We start from the raw sequence: 15,597 nt of genomic DNA, 5'->3' as shown, positions 1-15,597 counted from the left end.
CGTGCATCGCACAAGCCTGCGAAAAGGCTGGCATGCGCGGCGGATACCTTGTGCCTCGATGCGGGCTATGAGGCTTGCAGTAATTTCTGCCGGCCAAGCCGTGTCGTGAAGTGACACCAATCCTCGTGGGCAGGCCTTCAGAGCTCTGCCTTCCGACCTCCTCTCATCATCACCAGGAGACGAATGCAGAATACCTATCGGTTTTCACATAATATACAGAAAGGCTGCGTGGTCCAACGAACTCGTATAAATGCTTTTTAAATACAGACCTGGCCCTTGCATCCTGTCGCCACGCGATAGTAGCGCTAGAGCATTCGACGCGGACGACCATTGCGATTATCGCTCTTCTGCCTCATACGGGCGAGCCTTAGCTCACCATGGGCCGTGGTGAATCTATCGACTGGTCCCCGGTTTGGAGCGAGGTGGTGAAGCTTCACAACGAAAACATGACGTTGTCGCAGATCCGGAGCGAGTTGCAAAAGTCTCATCCCAAATTCGAAGCCTCGTACGTCTTTACATATCATTCATTCAGACTATCCTAGGCTTGCTGATTATCATGGAGGATACGTGCCTATCGATCTCGTTTTAAGGAGCGAGACATGACCAGGCTGATCCATATGAACCGGCAAACTCTGCTAGGGTCCTCAGGCCCTAGGCTTGGTATCGCAGAGCTGCAGGACACGCAAGATCCTGCTAACGAACTAAGCGTAATGCCAATACCTTTGACTGTCAACAGCATCACCACGGATTTGGACCACGCCTCGAAACGGAGGAGATTAGACTTCCATCTTGAACAACACGAGAGAGGATCTCAGTCCCAGTCCCCTTACATCTGGTCGGGGGCGCAGAGAGTTGACATCGTAGCAAGGACTACCAAAGATGGGGTTGCAGGTCTTGCGTCGAGCTCGTGGGGTGCAAGTCAGAGCAATGGACGTCCACGAAGTAATCTTATCGATGCTGCCTTAGCTTTGGGTACCAACGCGGGTATCCTGCAACGATCAAATCTCGAAGAGACGCCTTCAGAAGAGAGCAATTTAGCCGTTGATCACTTCTCAGGACAGCAGCATGAGGTCCAATACTCACTACTGGAACCGAACGCTCACAAACTTCAGGATATCTTGCTCGCCACGAAATTTGAGCCTGAAATCACGAATGTACTACATCGCGCAGCCGCAAAATATAGCACTATCCTTGGTCCCGTGCTGCAGTTCATGCGGCAGCGCAATATTAGCATCGATCTCCTGGACGAAGAGGGACGTACAGCACTTCACCTCGCCATCAAAAATGGACATAATGAGTCTGTGCGAAGTCTTCTGGATACTGGTGCCTCGATCAATCGTCAGGGTTCCACGACCGCTTTACATGTAGCTGTTGAAGCTGCGGAGTTATCTGAGCCCATCATTAATGTCCTGCTCGATCATGGCGCTAAGACTTATGCTATCGACTATGCCGGGTCGTCATCGTTGAGACTGCTTGTGAATCGCCTGGGCCGCCAGGGGCTCGATGGTAAATACGAAACTCTAAAATGCATATTGGACGCGATCACAGCTCTCTTGAACAAGGGCAGTACTCTGGACAGCGAACAAGACAAACCAACCTTTGAGGCCTTCATCGACTGGTTTCAACCGCTTTGGCTTGCAAGCTCTCTTCGCTGGTACTATCGTGACTACGCGTTGCCCGTACTCCGTACATTCCTCGCCAAAGGATATTCACCTCTACACGACGTTACTGTGCGAAGCTGCCCTTATGAGTACTGTGATACCCTTGCTGATTTTGCTGCTTTCCATCTCCCCGACGATGAATTATGGCGCTTAATAGCAAGATCCTCATCTATTGACACTCATGTACTCAGCCTCGCACGACGATTGCTAGAACCCTGTTTCCATTGTAACCGCGCATTTTCCCCAGCAAAGTATATGGAAATGCTGCCGTGGCATGGAGCTCACTTCACCGCAGAAGATTCGACAAACCTACTCCATGAGCTTTTGGACCAGACTTACACCCACAATTCGGGAGACAACCATACTATACTACAAATGTGGCTCGACAGAGGCTTCGTGACCGACGTTCAGCCATTGAAACATCAACAGCGGCCACTCGAAGCGTATCTGATGCATTGTTTGGAATATGCAAATGTGCCACATCTAGGACTTGTGACGACCTTGTTATCTGTGGACAAAGGTCTCTCTATCGCGAGGGAAACGCAGGTCGACGACATGGCCGACAGTCTCTTCTGCTACCATCCCGGTCTTCATTACCGCAAGTACATGGAGCCAGACTACGGCTGTCATCTTCTACAGTATTATTTTGCTAGTATCGACTCTCTGGATCCAAAAGAATTTTATTCGCTACTGAAAGACTCTTGGCGATGCGTTATTCATGTTCTCACTGCGCACTTGATTGCTGACGACCTTGCCATACCACACGCCGAGAACAGATGGCAGAGGACTCTTTTTGCCGCCGTTATCAGAAAAGAGGCTAAGCTACCACTGATTGCTGTCGGTCATGACATACTGATCGAAGCGATTGGAAGCGCACCTGAATCTGCAGGATATGTGACTGCGTACGAGGGAAGCTGGGACAGTTTGAAAGCCAGTCTACGGGAGTTACCTCAATTGCATGACTTTCCACTTGACGAGGATGAGGATGAGGATGAGGATGAGGATCCACCTTGGACATGATTGAGTGGCTATGAAGCAGCAGCGCAAACCGTTACCCATCAATCCACTTTTCCGCCGCAGCCGCCGAATTGAGTGATTCGATGGCATGCTTGCTTGATCAAGAGCTTTCCCTGCCGTTGGTCTTGTCTGGGCTACGAACTAGATTATGCTTCAATCCTGAACGATTTCAACCTCTAGCGCCGCAAGAACGTCCGCGACATCGTTCATTCCGGCCGACAATGAGGTGTAGATCACAGGTCATCCAGGCTACGGCAATGCAGACTGTTGCTTGTAACCACTTCGACGGCCTCGGTCCCAAAGCAAGCTTCGCGATCGTCTACGCTGTTGTTGGCCCGACAATCACCGACAGCTAGCTTGACGCTCTCAGCTGCCCCTGTCGGAGTCGGTCCTATGATGCGTTCTTCAACCGCACCGACTGCCTCAAATCGGTCGAGCTGGCTTGCAGAAGATTGATTGAGTAAACATGGCTCTGCTCGATGATGCCGCATCTGACGAATTGATACTGTGCTTCCTGTTAGCTTGAGAGGCAAGACACAAGGGCTTGCCATATAGTAATTCGTCGTGATATTGATACACAAACCGAGGAGGGTGAGGCCCGTCGTGACGAGACCGAAAGCGAGGGCTAGCTGATTATCGAGTTGCATTGTGCCGTCAAGAAGTCCAGAGTATGGAGATATGTGTTGTGGTATGGTTCTTGCGTAAAAGAGAAGATGAGAAAATTGGTGACAAGGACCGCTAACGTTTGTGATTGAAATTCTCCTTTAGATACTTATGATAGCATCCAAGTAAGTGGTTCGAAGGACTCATGTCTGCCCAGAAACAGCAGACACATCATAAAACAGCGCTTGAACGAACCAACAAACGCTGTCCGCATTCGACCTAGCGCCGCGGTGGATGGCTTGCATGAAGTATCTGACTCCCCCGTGATCAGGTCGCGATGCCCCCCGTCCGTCTGCCATTATAGGTTGCATGCAGCCAGCGTATACTTAGTTGCACCGAAGGGACGTGAACGTCGTTCGCGAGCTCGACCGTAGGAGGATGACTGAATCGGAGCCTGCTGCACGCTCTCGGGCTACGTATCAGTGGCGTCGCATGCCAGATCGGAGTTCTCGCGAGCGATAGCCAGACAGGATGCTCCACGTGATGGCACTTTCGATATTCTCTTTCTCGATGACGTTCGTTGGGTCTGGAATGCCATCCGCATGCATTTGCATCAAGCTTGGGACCACTACACACCCGGTGGTGGAAGGGGAGTCCTCCTCTGAAATGATAGGTACGGATATCTCGTACGTCAGGAGCAGTATTCGAACGCCCCACAGCCTCGAACGAGACAGCTCTCAAGTCCTAGCCCTCTTACTCTTCCCCGGCCTCTTCGCCCCACCCTTCGCACCCCCCTTCATCTTCCTCGCCGAAAACCCACTCATATCCCCCGTACTCCTCGCATCATTACTCTTCGCAAACTTCTTCTTCCCACCGAACCCAAACTTCTCATCCTTCTTTTGACGCTTTCTGTTGGGCCCACCATCACCGTCACGACCTCGTTTGCCACCTGCAGCAGCGCCTTTGGCTCGCCGGTCCGCACGGTCCTTTTTCTCGGTCGTCGCGGCGTCTTCGAGTGCGACGTCGAACATGGAGTCCTCGTTTGCCGTGAGTTCGGCGCCGCCGGAACGTTCTGATGGATCGTGTTAGCATGACACGACACAAATGGACATATGGCGGGAAGGACATACTCCTCTTCAAAGCCCCAACCTTATCCAACATGTCCCTCTTCGCTCGATCCCTCTCCTGCAACTTAGCAACCTGCACTGCCTTTCCGAACTTCTTCAAATCGCGCTGCCTTCTCGCATCCGAGCTTGCCTTCTTCCTCGCTGCCTCGTCAACCATCTTCTGCTTCACTTTACCCATCTGTTCTTCACTTTTCACCATTTCGGCGAAGTAATCTGCGGGTCGTGTGAAAGGTACACCTTCTTTCTTGAGTTGGATGCGAGCTTCCTTGACCGCGTTCAGGGATTGTTGGTAGAAGGCAAGTTCGCGGGTGAGGTCATCTTCTTCGTCTGCTATTTGAACTGGCTCGGAGGTTGTCACTGATTGAGCCGCTGAGAATGGTAGACTGGATGGTAGCGCGAAGGACTTCAGTGCTCGTTGAAGGGCGGCTGTGTTGTTGATTGTGAGTCGTTGGTGGGGTATCACGTCGCCTTTGTCTTCCGAAGCTAAAGACTCGATGTCGGAGAGTGGTATGTCATCTTCGTCTTCGACATCATCGTCCTCTTCTTCAACAGGGACACCACCTATGTTCTTCTTCTTGGGTGACGTAGCTGCCGCGGTGTAGAATGTCTCGTCCTCATCGGAATCAGAATCTGACTCATCCTCGAAGGTGTCGAGATTGACCCCGCCTTCTGCATCCTCCTCATCCTCTTCTCCGTCCTCACTCTCGTCTGTCTCCCAGCCCTCTGCCTCTCCATTCGTCTTCTCCTTCAGCGATGCGCCATCTGCGGCAATGATCTGTGCGACCTGATCCCTGAGCTCTTCACTCAATGCCTGTGCCTCTTCGTCCTCCTCCTCCTCACCAGCTACATCCTCGTCCAGCGCATCGATATCGACCTCACTGCGCTTCTGCTTGAGTTTGCGCTTCTGGGCTTCTTTTTGCAGTTTCTTTTGCTTGTCTTTGGCGTAGTCGACACCTTTATTGCGATCTAGCGCAGCCTTCAGATTGTTTTGCTTGACCATGGCGGGCGATGTTGTGAGCTTGTGCCTGGAAAGAAGGTGCTGTGCTTCGGTGCTCGTGCATGCGGACAGAGAAAGCTCAAACGATCTCGAAAATTATAAGCTTTCTGGAAGCGGAACAGAGCCGCAACACGACCTCACGTGTCAATCGCGTCCTACCAACGATCCGTTTGAACTTCACCTCATCTTGTTTTCCGTCCTGTCACTGTCCGGTCCAACCATCAACGCGAATCGACCCTAACAAACACTTCTTGCCGCCAGCATCATCCTGAACACTGCTCCCATCATGTCTAACGATCCCACCACATTGTCCGCTCAAGTAAAGCAGCTCAACATCGGCGATGACTCCGTATGTTCATGTGGCCTAGCTGTCAAGCCCAATCATCGCTGCAATGTGCATGCTCATACGCCTCATCTTCCGAGCTAATGACAGTCCAGTCAACAACCGACTCAGGATCTTCCGAGCTGGTGGCGGTGGTGGATGACCTCCTCAATCAGCTCAGTGGCAAGTTCAGCAACTTGTCCAGCGAGCTGATTGGCAAGAGTGGGACCTCCTGTCTGGACAACAGCATGCAAACGTAGATGGCTGACCCAACATAGTGGACGAAATGTCTCGTCGACTAGACATCCTGGAAGCCAATATACAGGCAGGCAATGCACAAGCCCAGGCCGAGAGCGAGTCATGACCAACCTGGTTGTTGGTAAATTCCTGCGATTTTAGCAAGGCGTTAAAGGCGAAACATTTCTATGTGTGGGCACGAAAATAAAGAAAACCATCTACCTCTTTCCTTTTCAACCACGACGAGCTGCCTTTCCGATTCGCACGTGTGATCCAGGTCGCTTTCTAGCCTGTAACGATGACATCAGGTCTTGGCCATTTCCGGCATTGCGTGCGGGTTTTTGCATCTACGCATGCGTCCTAGGTATATTCTGGTCGCCGCTTAGCACTGATCCATTGCCGAAACATTGGTGAGGCTTTAAGAGTATCTAATTGCCACCACCTAAAAGCTGACTTGCCACTGCAGCAATGCCTGCCGTCCGAGCACAGAGTCCGTCTGCTGCGATTTCTTTCCAGCAGGTTTGCCATGCTTCCCTTGTAACGCCCAACCACAACGAACACCAGCTAGCCCATGTGACCGCGACGCCGATACCTGGCGACGACATTGCACGAGTGAGAAACTTCCGCGCCCACTTCAACAACGCTTACTGGGCAGCGACACACTTGTATCAACGCTTGAACCACCTGGTCCTGAGTGCCTTCATTTCAGGTCTAGGCTGCCCGCTTAGCGATGCGGCATGGCCCGCCGTCGTCAGTCTGAAGCGGGACTTGGCTGCGCTGTCACAGACACGCCAGCAGGAGCTTATGTCGTTGTGGGCGGCGAGGGAGGTGGAGTTGGCTGCACAGATTTTGGAGCGATTTTTACCACAACGAGCAAGCAACCTACGTTCGATATACGCTGGACTGGCACAAACGAATAGGAAGTGAAGCTGGAGATGCTGGCTGTCTTGCATTGGAGGTCTGGCTGTGAGATTGTCAAGTCATGCAGAGCAGGATGGTAAGAAGCTACCACTATGCCACTTGTGGCGAGTGTCAGTAAAAGGACCCTTGTCAGTACTACAACATAATATGCATCATGAGCACTGCCAGATACAAGCCTGTATCGATATTCTATTCCCTTTAGAGACTTCACAACGCACTGTCGGACATCTAACGCCACAGAGCTCTCCGGGAAGACTGGGAAGGCGTGGAAGTATGAGGTAGGCGTCACCATTACCTTGGCTGGTCTCCTAGCTAGCATGGCAGTATGCCCTCGGCCCGAGTAGTCATGCGGCAGGTCTTCTATGGGCAATAATGTTGGCCCAGGACAGTTGGACAGTGAGATACCACGACGCCGCATCTTGGTCGTTGCTGCCACGCCGGACCATCTCAAGAGACACCGTCGTCAGCTGCAAAATGCATCGGTCGCGACTCAACCCGTACCGGCATTCAGGATGATACGATCGAGGCCGACAGCAGCAGAATCTTCGTCGTAAACTTGTTTGCCGCAAGCTTATGCAAGAATGCTGCAGATAGGGCGGCAGCTCTTGACATGATACGCTCGCTAAAGATTGTGGCTATTTGGGCCAATCCGATCGTACACCGGACCTTACTGCGCCCTCTTCAATGCTGCAATTCTGCAATGCCGGGCCATCATCAGCCTGTATCGCCGGTCTACTCGCCACGATTCTCGCCCACAATGCAGCTTACTCCTGCTCGTCAGTGGCTGGATGTGGACTTAATTTGCGATGATTGCTATGTATAACCTCGCCGGAGAGGACTCTTGCCGAGCATCCTGGCAATATGATTTTGAATACTGTGGCACATTGAGGCCGACAGGCCTGACCAACGCCTCTCATCATCGCGCGACGAGGCGTAGGAAGATCGCTACTGGTTCACGAGCTCCTGTACGACGTGTTTGCGCCATACCTTGACCGTGCGCTTCTCGCGTTTACATGCCTCCGGTGCTGTACTTTCGTCAAGAGCTACTTCCTATAGCTCTCCCCGGCTAAAGTTCTGACCATTACGGCCGCTGGGTGCATTAAGCACACATCTTTGCGTGTTCTAGTGTGCCTTCTTTGCATACTGCTGCGGATAGCCTCGTCGCCTTCTTCGTCATCCACAGAATCTTCACGATACAAAGTGGCAGCCACCTGCCCACAATGCCAATGTCCAGACAGAAGAGCATATTATGTTGAAAGCGCGCATATAAGATCGACCACGTTCGTTTCCCAACGCAGCAGGTCTGCTATATTGCTGGACAAGTCACTCTTTATACACTCACTATAGCTGGCTATAGCTACGCCAAACAATAGTCACCAGCGGCCCAAGTGTCCCGGACTTTTCCTTAAAACAAGATGGCGACCAACAACACCCTCACGATCGACTCGGACGAACTCCAGATGACAGCGAACAACATCAGCATCATCTTCGGCGCGATCGGGACCTTTCTCGCCGTTGCCGCTATAGTGGTAGCCGTCCATCAATATCGACTCGGCATCGGCATTGGTGCCATTCGCCAACGACAAGGAGACGATGTCGAGCAGCAAACACCAAGTCCGAAGGATGGTGGCTTCCAACCTCTTTTGCGAGCGACTACCTCGACCGTCAGCTCGATTGGACAATTATTCTACACGAAAGGAGAGCTTTGATGTACGGTCCGAAGTCCTCAGTATTGGCGACGGAGCGTCCTAGATTCTGTATCCATGTGGCGTTGTGGCTATTGTGTACGATATGTTTTCGATACCCTGTGCTTGCGAGGAGTTTGGGTGGGAGATCTGGACAGCGAGGCTTGACCGATGTTATGGACTGTACCTCATGGAGAATTCATCAAGATTGCTCGTGAGATAGATAGAGATAGAGGTCATTGTTTGCTTTTGTTGGCACGAGCATACTCGCTGGCTCCTGTGTAAAAGACGCGGTGATCGTCGGGACGCCAGTATACAAGAATCGCAATCTCATCTCTCATCATCTCGTGAATATCATCATGTCAATCTCATTATGTCCGCCTGCATAGAGACTATAGATATTCTGCACACATTGATCTCAAGTTCGACCTTTTCGATGCCCCTGTCGAAGTCACTTCGGATAGCCTTGAGCTCGTCCAGCCGCGCGCTCTGTCTGGTCATGGTTTCTCGGAATTCCTGTACGCTTGCCTGGAGTGTACCGAGCTGATGATCATGAGCAGTCATGGGTGCTGCGGCTATCATGACTGGTGGACCGATATCGAGAGGTATGGGACATTGGCGCAGGAAGTCGAGAAGATGGTCGGGTGACATCGTTGTTCCTTCCGAGTGCTCGATTGGAGAATAGGCTGCTGTCGGCTCCAAGGCGGTAGTGTTCAGTCCAAAGCTGTCCGATGACACATGTCTTTGTGCTGATGTTAGGTTGGTATGATCGGTTGGTTTGCTCGAAGGATAAGCGTATGGAGTGTTGCGTGCTTCTTCCTCCAGTAATGGCCTGACACACATATTACCTCGACCAGAACGCAGATGTCGATCAAGCCCCTGGGCCAAAGCAAATCGTTTGCCACATCCCCACGACCTGCCACAGCTTAGTCTGCCCTCGCAGACATGTTTCCGTTCCCCAGTGTGTAGATTCTGGTGCCGCTTCCTATCATTGTCACGAGCGAAAGCTTTGGAACATATGCCGCAGATGAAGGGCCGGTCGTCAAAGTGAGTCCGCGAATGACATCGCAAGGTGTGAGCAGTAGTGAAGCGCTTCGGACATAAGGTACACCCGAAGTCTCGAGGATGTTTAGTAGGCGTCAGATCGTCCCGTGTCCACGGCGCCGTCAGTGGAATTGATAGTGCATGTGATTCCAGAGTGGACGCCTCAAATGTCAGTGAGCCACTGGGCATACCAAGGTTTGTAGCGATATCCATTCGATGCTCGAACTATTCACCCTTGATCGCGATTGATGAAGTCCCGCACGCGCGGGTAGGAGATGTCAGCGCGATATGTGACAGGTTAGCTCCAATCATGCATTGATGCCGTAGAGATATACAAGTCATGACTGTCCGCAAGGGACCACAAGAAGACGGCGCGGCCGACCAGCTTAAGAAGGGTCTCATGTTGCAGCGGTGCAGTAAAACGAGGTGGTCGCCGTGGCTGCTCTCCTGCTGTGAAATCCCCAGCACACATATTTGACGCTTCGCGCAGAGACTCAGAGGTAGGTACAGAGGCGCTCTGCGCCTGACTCTCGTCTAGTGCCGGGCGTAGTATGTCAACGCATCCAGTTATGAACACCTTCCTGCTCAGCAAAGAATGGCTTAGTACAGACAGTTGCAAGAAAAGATGCTGCTTCGAACGCCACAAGTCGCATGGAACGGCGACGTAAGTCACCGGTTGGTCTATAGTTCAACACACCACCAACCCGAGATCTATTGCAGACACACCCTCCAATGACCAGCACTATCGTGCGACACTCTACCGCTGTCAAGCCAAATGACCAGCACTGTCACAACAGGTCCAGACCCAGATGTCCTACAGGAGCGAGCGAATAACCTCACCATCATCGTCGGCACTTTGGCAACCGTCCTGAATCTCATGGCGACCGTAGTAGGCATCTGGCAATATCGGACCAGATCAAGCCACTTGGCAAGGAAAGTACCAATCGACGTCGAGATGCAGAGGCAGCATACCGATAGGACCAGTACCTTGTCATCTGTCGCGTCCGATGGTCCACCCAGCAGGGAATCCGCGACACATGCATCGCAATCAGCCCCCATCACATCATTGAGCGACAAAGGCTATGATACACGGCAGCTCATTGTCCCGGCGCAATGAGCCCCAGTCTGGCGGGTTGGAAACAGAACGTGATCCTGGGCAAACTAGGTTCTACCAGACTGTTATGCTGTTACACATGCGTCTCCTCATCGTGGTCAAGCAGCTAGAGAAGGAAGCTGTTGTTCGTGGCTGGCTGCGATCGAGACACATCAGGACTTATTAGATCGTTTCTTCAGAGATTCACCAGAATGTGCGGCATTACTGTATGTAGATGCGAGCGAAATACATGTCTCGGACCAAATGAGCGAGCCAATTCTGTCAAGCTAAGATACGGCATGCCGAATGTGTGAAACGGCCCGAGCATGTGACATCAGAGCCGAGATGCTCTTCCGCCAGTAAACAATTACGTTCGGGTTCCACATCTCGACGCTATCAAATACCAGGACCTGACTTCTTCGTGGACTACATTGCAAGCGACTGATGGTGCGACGATGATCTCGAGGCTGCTGTCCTTACGGCTCGCCTCCTCTGCTCCTCAGCCCGCCGTAGGCCTTCCACGAGGACTCTCATCGGCACGACATGTAACATTGTCTGGACTTGGCAGCAAAGCTGTCGCTAGGCGGACAGTCTCACAAGCAGCACTATCACGAACTGGTGCAGCATTGCGAGCCTCGTCAAAACCATGGCCACAACGACGAAATTGGCCTTTTGGCAGCAATGCCATCCACAACTTGCCCGCCGTTCGGCATGCCTCATTCGCGCGCGTAATACCTGGCCTTGCCATGAAAATGCTACGAGTGCCGGCGATGGCAGGCATGGGCATGCTGGGACTCGTCGCATACATACAATACCAAGCTAGCCAAGGAGCAGCATATGCGGTCGACCTCTTCGGCAAGGCCAAGGATGCAGCATCAGGAGCTGCTACGGGTGTTTTCGAAGGTGCCGGTGGGATCTTCGGGCAGATTGGCAAGGGCTGGGATAAGACGAAGGAGGATGTAGGTGGAATCAAGGTGGAGATGCCGCAGTGGATGAGGGACATCTATGAGGGCAAGACACAGCGGGAGGAAGGCGGGAGTGGCGGCAGTGGTGGACCGAATGAGCCAAAGCAGGCTGGAGGTGGAGCTGTCGGAGCAGGTGCAGCGACTGCAGGTGCTTTTGCGCTTGGTAGTGATGGCGAAGAGGACGACAGAACTCCCACCGAAGCTGCACGAGATGATCAGATGATGCTCCTCACACGAAAGATGATTGAGATCAGATCTTTGCTACAAACTATCGGCCAGTCAGAATCACTCACGCTGCCTTCGATCGTGGTGGTGGGATCACAGTCATCCGGCAAGAGTTCGGTCTTAGAAGCTATTGTGGGCCATGAATTCTTGCCCAAGGGCTCCAATATGGTGACAAGACGACCGATCGAGCTCACACTCGTCAACACACCAAAAGCTCAGGCCGAGTATGGCGAATTCCTAGCTCTTGGCTTTGGCAAGATCACAGATTTCAGCCAGATCCAGAAGACCTTGACTGATCTCAACCTGGCTGTGCCAGAGACAGATTGTGTCTCTGATGATCCGATCCAGCTTAGGATATATTCGCCAAACGTGCCCGATCTCAGCTTGATCGACCTGCCAGGCTACATCCAGGTTGAAGCTTTTGACCAGCCAACTGAGCTGAAAGCCAAGATCCAAGACCTGTGCGACAAGTACATCCAGCCACCAAATGTCATTCTTGCGATCTCAGCAGCTGATGTGGATCTTGCCAACTCAACGGCTCTGCGCGCGTCACGACGAGTAGATCCTCGTGGCGAGCGTACCATAGGTGTGGTTACCAAGATGGATCTTGTCGACCCCATACGCGGCGCACAAATTCTAGCTGATCGCAATTACCCGCTCCGACTCGGTTATGTCGGTGTCGTGTGCAAAGTGCCTCGAGAGACGAAATCAGTCTTCTCACGAGGATCTGCGAACATCACCAGTCTCATTACGAAGAACGAGTCTGCATACTTCAGTGCACATCCTGAGACGTATGGTCCAGACAGCCAGGTCACGGTCGGCACGTCGAACTTACGCAAGAAGCTCATGCATGTGCTCGAGGCGACCATGTCTGCGTCACTCGCCACCACGAGCGAAGCCATACACCAGGAGTTGGCCGAGGCTACGTACGAATTCAAGGTGCAGTACAACGAGCGCTCGTTGAGTGCGGAGAGCTATCTGGCTGAGAGTCTGGATGCCTTCAAGCACTCCTTCCGAGCCTTCTCAGACACTTTCGGCCGGAAAGAGGTTCGAGACATTGTCAAGCAAGAACTTGACCAACAGGTGCTCAACCTGCTAGCACAGAGATACTGGAACAGACCAGTCGAGAACCTTCGACCGGTAGATCAGCTGGCAGAAGGTCCACAAGAGCATATCGAAAACCTGCCCAAGGCCGACCCCGAGAATCCACTCTGGCACCTTAAGCTAGACGCCAGCACATCGACCCTCACAAAGCTTGGGATCGGCCGCTTAGCCACTTCCATTACGGCGCAAGCACTGCAAGAGAGCGTGCAGAATCTGGTTCAAGGTAGTACCTTCTCTAGCCACCCCTTTGCCATCCAAGCCATCACCCAAGCTTCCACCAACATCCTACGAGACTTAAGCTACGACACCTCCGACGAGCTTGAAATCTGCGTAAAGCCCTACAAGTACCGGGTGGAGGTCTCCCAAGACGAATGGCGACGAGGCCGGGATAACATCACGGAAGTGTTGAAGTCTGAGCTCAAAGACTGCGACGTCGCGACCAAAGCCGTCGAAGATCAACTCGGGGGCAAGCGAAGAGCTAAAGACGTCCTCTCATTCATCGACCGCGTGCGGAAAGGCGAAGTCATTCTAGACGGCAATACAGATGCAGGTGCCGGCGGCTTCAGCGCTGCTCTTCTGTCGAAAGGCCGCGAAGCTCTCTTCCTCCGCGACCGCTCGGACATCCTGCGACTCCGTCTTGCAGCTGTCAAATCCCGCCAGTGCTCAAACCCAGCAAACAAATACCACTGTCCTGAAGTCTTCCTCGATGCGGTAGCGGACAAACTCACCTCCACTGCCGACCTATTTCTTGACGCTGAGTTGTTGAGTAAATTCTACTATCAGTTCCCGAGGATGCTGGAGCAGCAGTTCAGGAATTTGGACGAGGGGACTGTGCAACGCTTTGCCAGGGAGGATCCGAAGATCAGGAGGCATTTGGATGTTGTGAAGCGGAAAGAATTGTTGGAGCATGTGCTCAAGGAAATGGAGGGGCTGAGGGAGTTGGAGAAGAGGGAGGTCAGGCGGTCTGGACGCGGGCAGGTGGAAGAGGTCGGGAGGAAGAGGAAGGGGTGGGGTTTGTTTTAGACGTTGGCTTGTGTGTTCTGTGGCGTTGTGGAGTTTGGATGCGGCGACGGCTGTCACAGATACCATCGGCTGAGTATGTAGCTTCGGGTGTCTATTTCCGCTCTTGTCATGATACAGTCTTCGGTGCACTTTTCCCTGTACTCATTGATCTATCCTCTGTTCGCAGATGTGTAAAGCTTTGTGCGAGATAGAGCACAAGCAACGCTTGTTTGCCTTCGCAGCACTTTAGCTAAACCGCTCTGCTTTGGGGCACAGTCCGCAATAGCACTCCGGGCATGGCGACGTGTGTCCCACCATACACAGCGACATCCCGTGCCATTGTTCAGCTTGACAGCAGTACCGAGCAACCACCATACTATGACCAGCCTCCCACAGCTAATCCTCCTTGTCGTAATTCCTGACCCAAGGCGAACACGTCCCCTTCAGGCCATCACGAAACGCTTCCAATGATTTCTCGACTGTGGCCCATCCATAGTAGCCCCAATGCGGTACCGCATCTGCGAGATTGAACGCCGCATTGACGATGTGATCACTCGGCCTCGTCTTGACCTCCAGATCCGGGCGCAATCCAGCCCAGAGGAAGTAGTCCTTGACCCATGCCACGAGGTTCTCCCAGTGGGGATCATTGTCGATAAGGAATGTGATGTTCGAGTTGCCTTGAGGTCGTAGGTGCCGATAGATGCGATATTGGCGTGCGAAATGAGTAAAGGCAACGCCGTTGAAGGCGGTGATGCTTAACCTGAATTTGTTCTCGGTGTAGTAGATACTCCTCGCCTCCTTGCGGACGCCTCGACAAACGCGCAATAGCGCCGGCTCTCCGGGTCCCTTTGGCTTCAGTTTGATTTCTTCTCCAGAGACCAGCACGTGGCGGTAGATGATGTTACGTAATTCGGCAGGGAGCTTGAAGAGGTGGCAGCTTTTGCGTTGTCGAGGTCGACGAAAGCGTTTGCGTTTGGACACACCTTGTGGTGCTGCCTATTGTGCATCAGCCTAAGTCTACGTCAACTGCAAGATCACGATGGCGAACACTCTGCTTCGATGCTTCTGCAGCCTTGCCAAGCTGCAGTCGCTCACTTGTGCGTGATGGCTTTTCAGCAGAGGGGCGTCGTGATGGCATGCTTGCGGCTACGTGAAGAGAGGCATAGACCACGATGTCAAGAAAGAGAGAAAGGAGATACAGAAGTCGAAGGTTCGGAAGATATGTTAGAAGGTAAGGTAGGCAACCGTGCGCCCCTCGCGTGCACGCGTTCCTTCCATTCACTGACAAAGTTCTCTGCGGGGCCCGACCCCGAGATTCGCATGGCAGGCGCGACCATGAGAGCCCGTCCATCCACCCACCACCGCCGCGATGCAGCCCAGATCGTCGTCGGTCGCATGCTGCTAGGCAATCCGGCAGTCGACCTAAGAACTCTGATGCGTTCACGAGTCTTGCTTTCTGCTCTCGCAAAAGCGTTTCCAGGTCTCACCTGCCCTGCATTCGGTCGAGCTACTGTCTTCACTTCCAGAGCTGTTGTTTTCTGGCTGCCTGATTTCGTTCCTGCTCCGCCTCCTCTGTCTTCTCCATGATCCCGCG

At 52.8% G+C, this 15,597-nt stretch overlaps 5 protein-coding genes across 5 annotated transcripts; 3 read left to right on the top strand and 2 right to left on the bottom strand.

Annotated features, from left to right (window-relative positions):
• Positions 1-377: 377 nt before the first annotated feature.
• Positions 378-2,681, top strand: LTS14_000604 (uncharacterized protein; the record flags this gene model as incomplete). Its single annotated transcript, XM_064833316.1, has 2 exons — positions 378-505; positions 563-2,681. The coding sequence occupies 2 exons, from the start codon at positions 378-380 to the stop codon at positions 2,679-2,681; spliced, it is 2,247 nt and encodes a 748-aa protein (XP_064699585.1).
• Positions 2,682-4,018: 1,337 nt separating this feature from the next.
• ebp2 (rRNA-processing protein EBP2) lies at positions 4,019-5,408 on the bottom strand (the record flags this gene model as incomplete). Its single annotated transcript, XM_064833315.1, has 2 exons — positions 4,019-4,353; positions 4,412-5,408. 2 exons carry the CDS (start codon positions 5,406-5,408, stop codon positions 4,019-4,021), a joined length of 1,332 nt encoding a protein of 443 aa, XP_064699584.1.
• A 283-nt stretch (positions 5,409-5,691) lies between these two features.
• Positions 5,692-5,987, top strand: LTS14_000602 (uncharacterized protein; the record flags this gene model as incomplete). Its single annotated transcript, XM_064833314.1, has 2 exons — positions 5,692-5,754; positions 5,844-5,987. 2 exons carry the CDS (start codon positions 5,692-5,694, stop codon positions 5,985-5,987), a joined length of 207 nt encoding a protein of 68 aa, XP_064699583.1.
• A 5,490-nt stretch (positions 5,988-11,477) lies between these two features.
• On the top strand, positions 11,478-14,024 carry msp1 (mitochondrial dynamin GTPase Msp1; the record flags this gene model as incomplete). The annotated part of the gene is made up of 1 exon (XM_064833313.1): positions 11,478-14,024. The coding sequence occupies one exon, from the start codon at positions 11,478-11,480 to the stop codon at positions 14,022-14,024; it is 2,547 nt and encodes an 848-aa protein (XP_064699582.1).
• A 375-nt stretch (positions 14,025-14,399) lies between these two features.
• Positions 14,400-15,141, bottom strand: LTS14_000600 (uncharacterized protein; the record flags this gene model as incomplete). The annotated part of the gene is made up of 2 exons (XM_064833312.1): positions 14,400-14,999; positions 15,052-15,141. 2 exons carry the CDS (start codon positions 15,139-15,141, stop codon positions 14,400-14,402), a joined length of 690 nt encoding a protein of 229 aa, XP_064699581.1.
• Between the last annotated feature and the right edge of the window lie 456 nt (positions 15,142-15,597).

This window comes from Recurvomyces mirabilis (assembly GCF_035927965.1).
Source record: "Recurvomyces mirabilis strain CCFEE 5264 chromosome Unknown scaffold_1, whole genome shotgun sequence".
Taxonomy (NCBI): Eukaryota; Fungi; Ascomycota; class Dothideomycetes; order Mycosphaerellales; family Teratosphaeriaceae; genus Recurvomyces; species Recurvomyces mirabilis.
The sequence above is the reverse complement of the archived record's forward strand: the minus strand, read 5'-3'. Positions and strand labels throughout refer to the sequence as shown.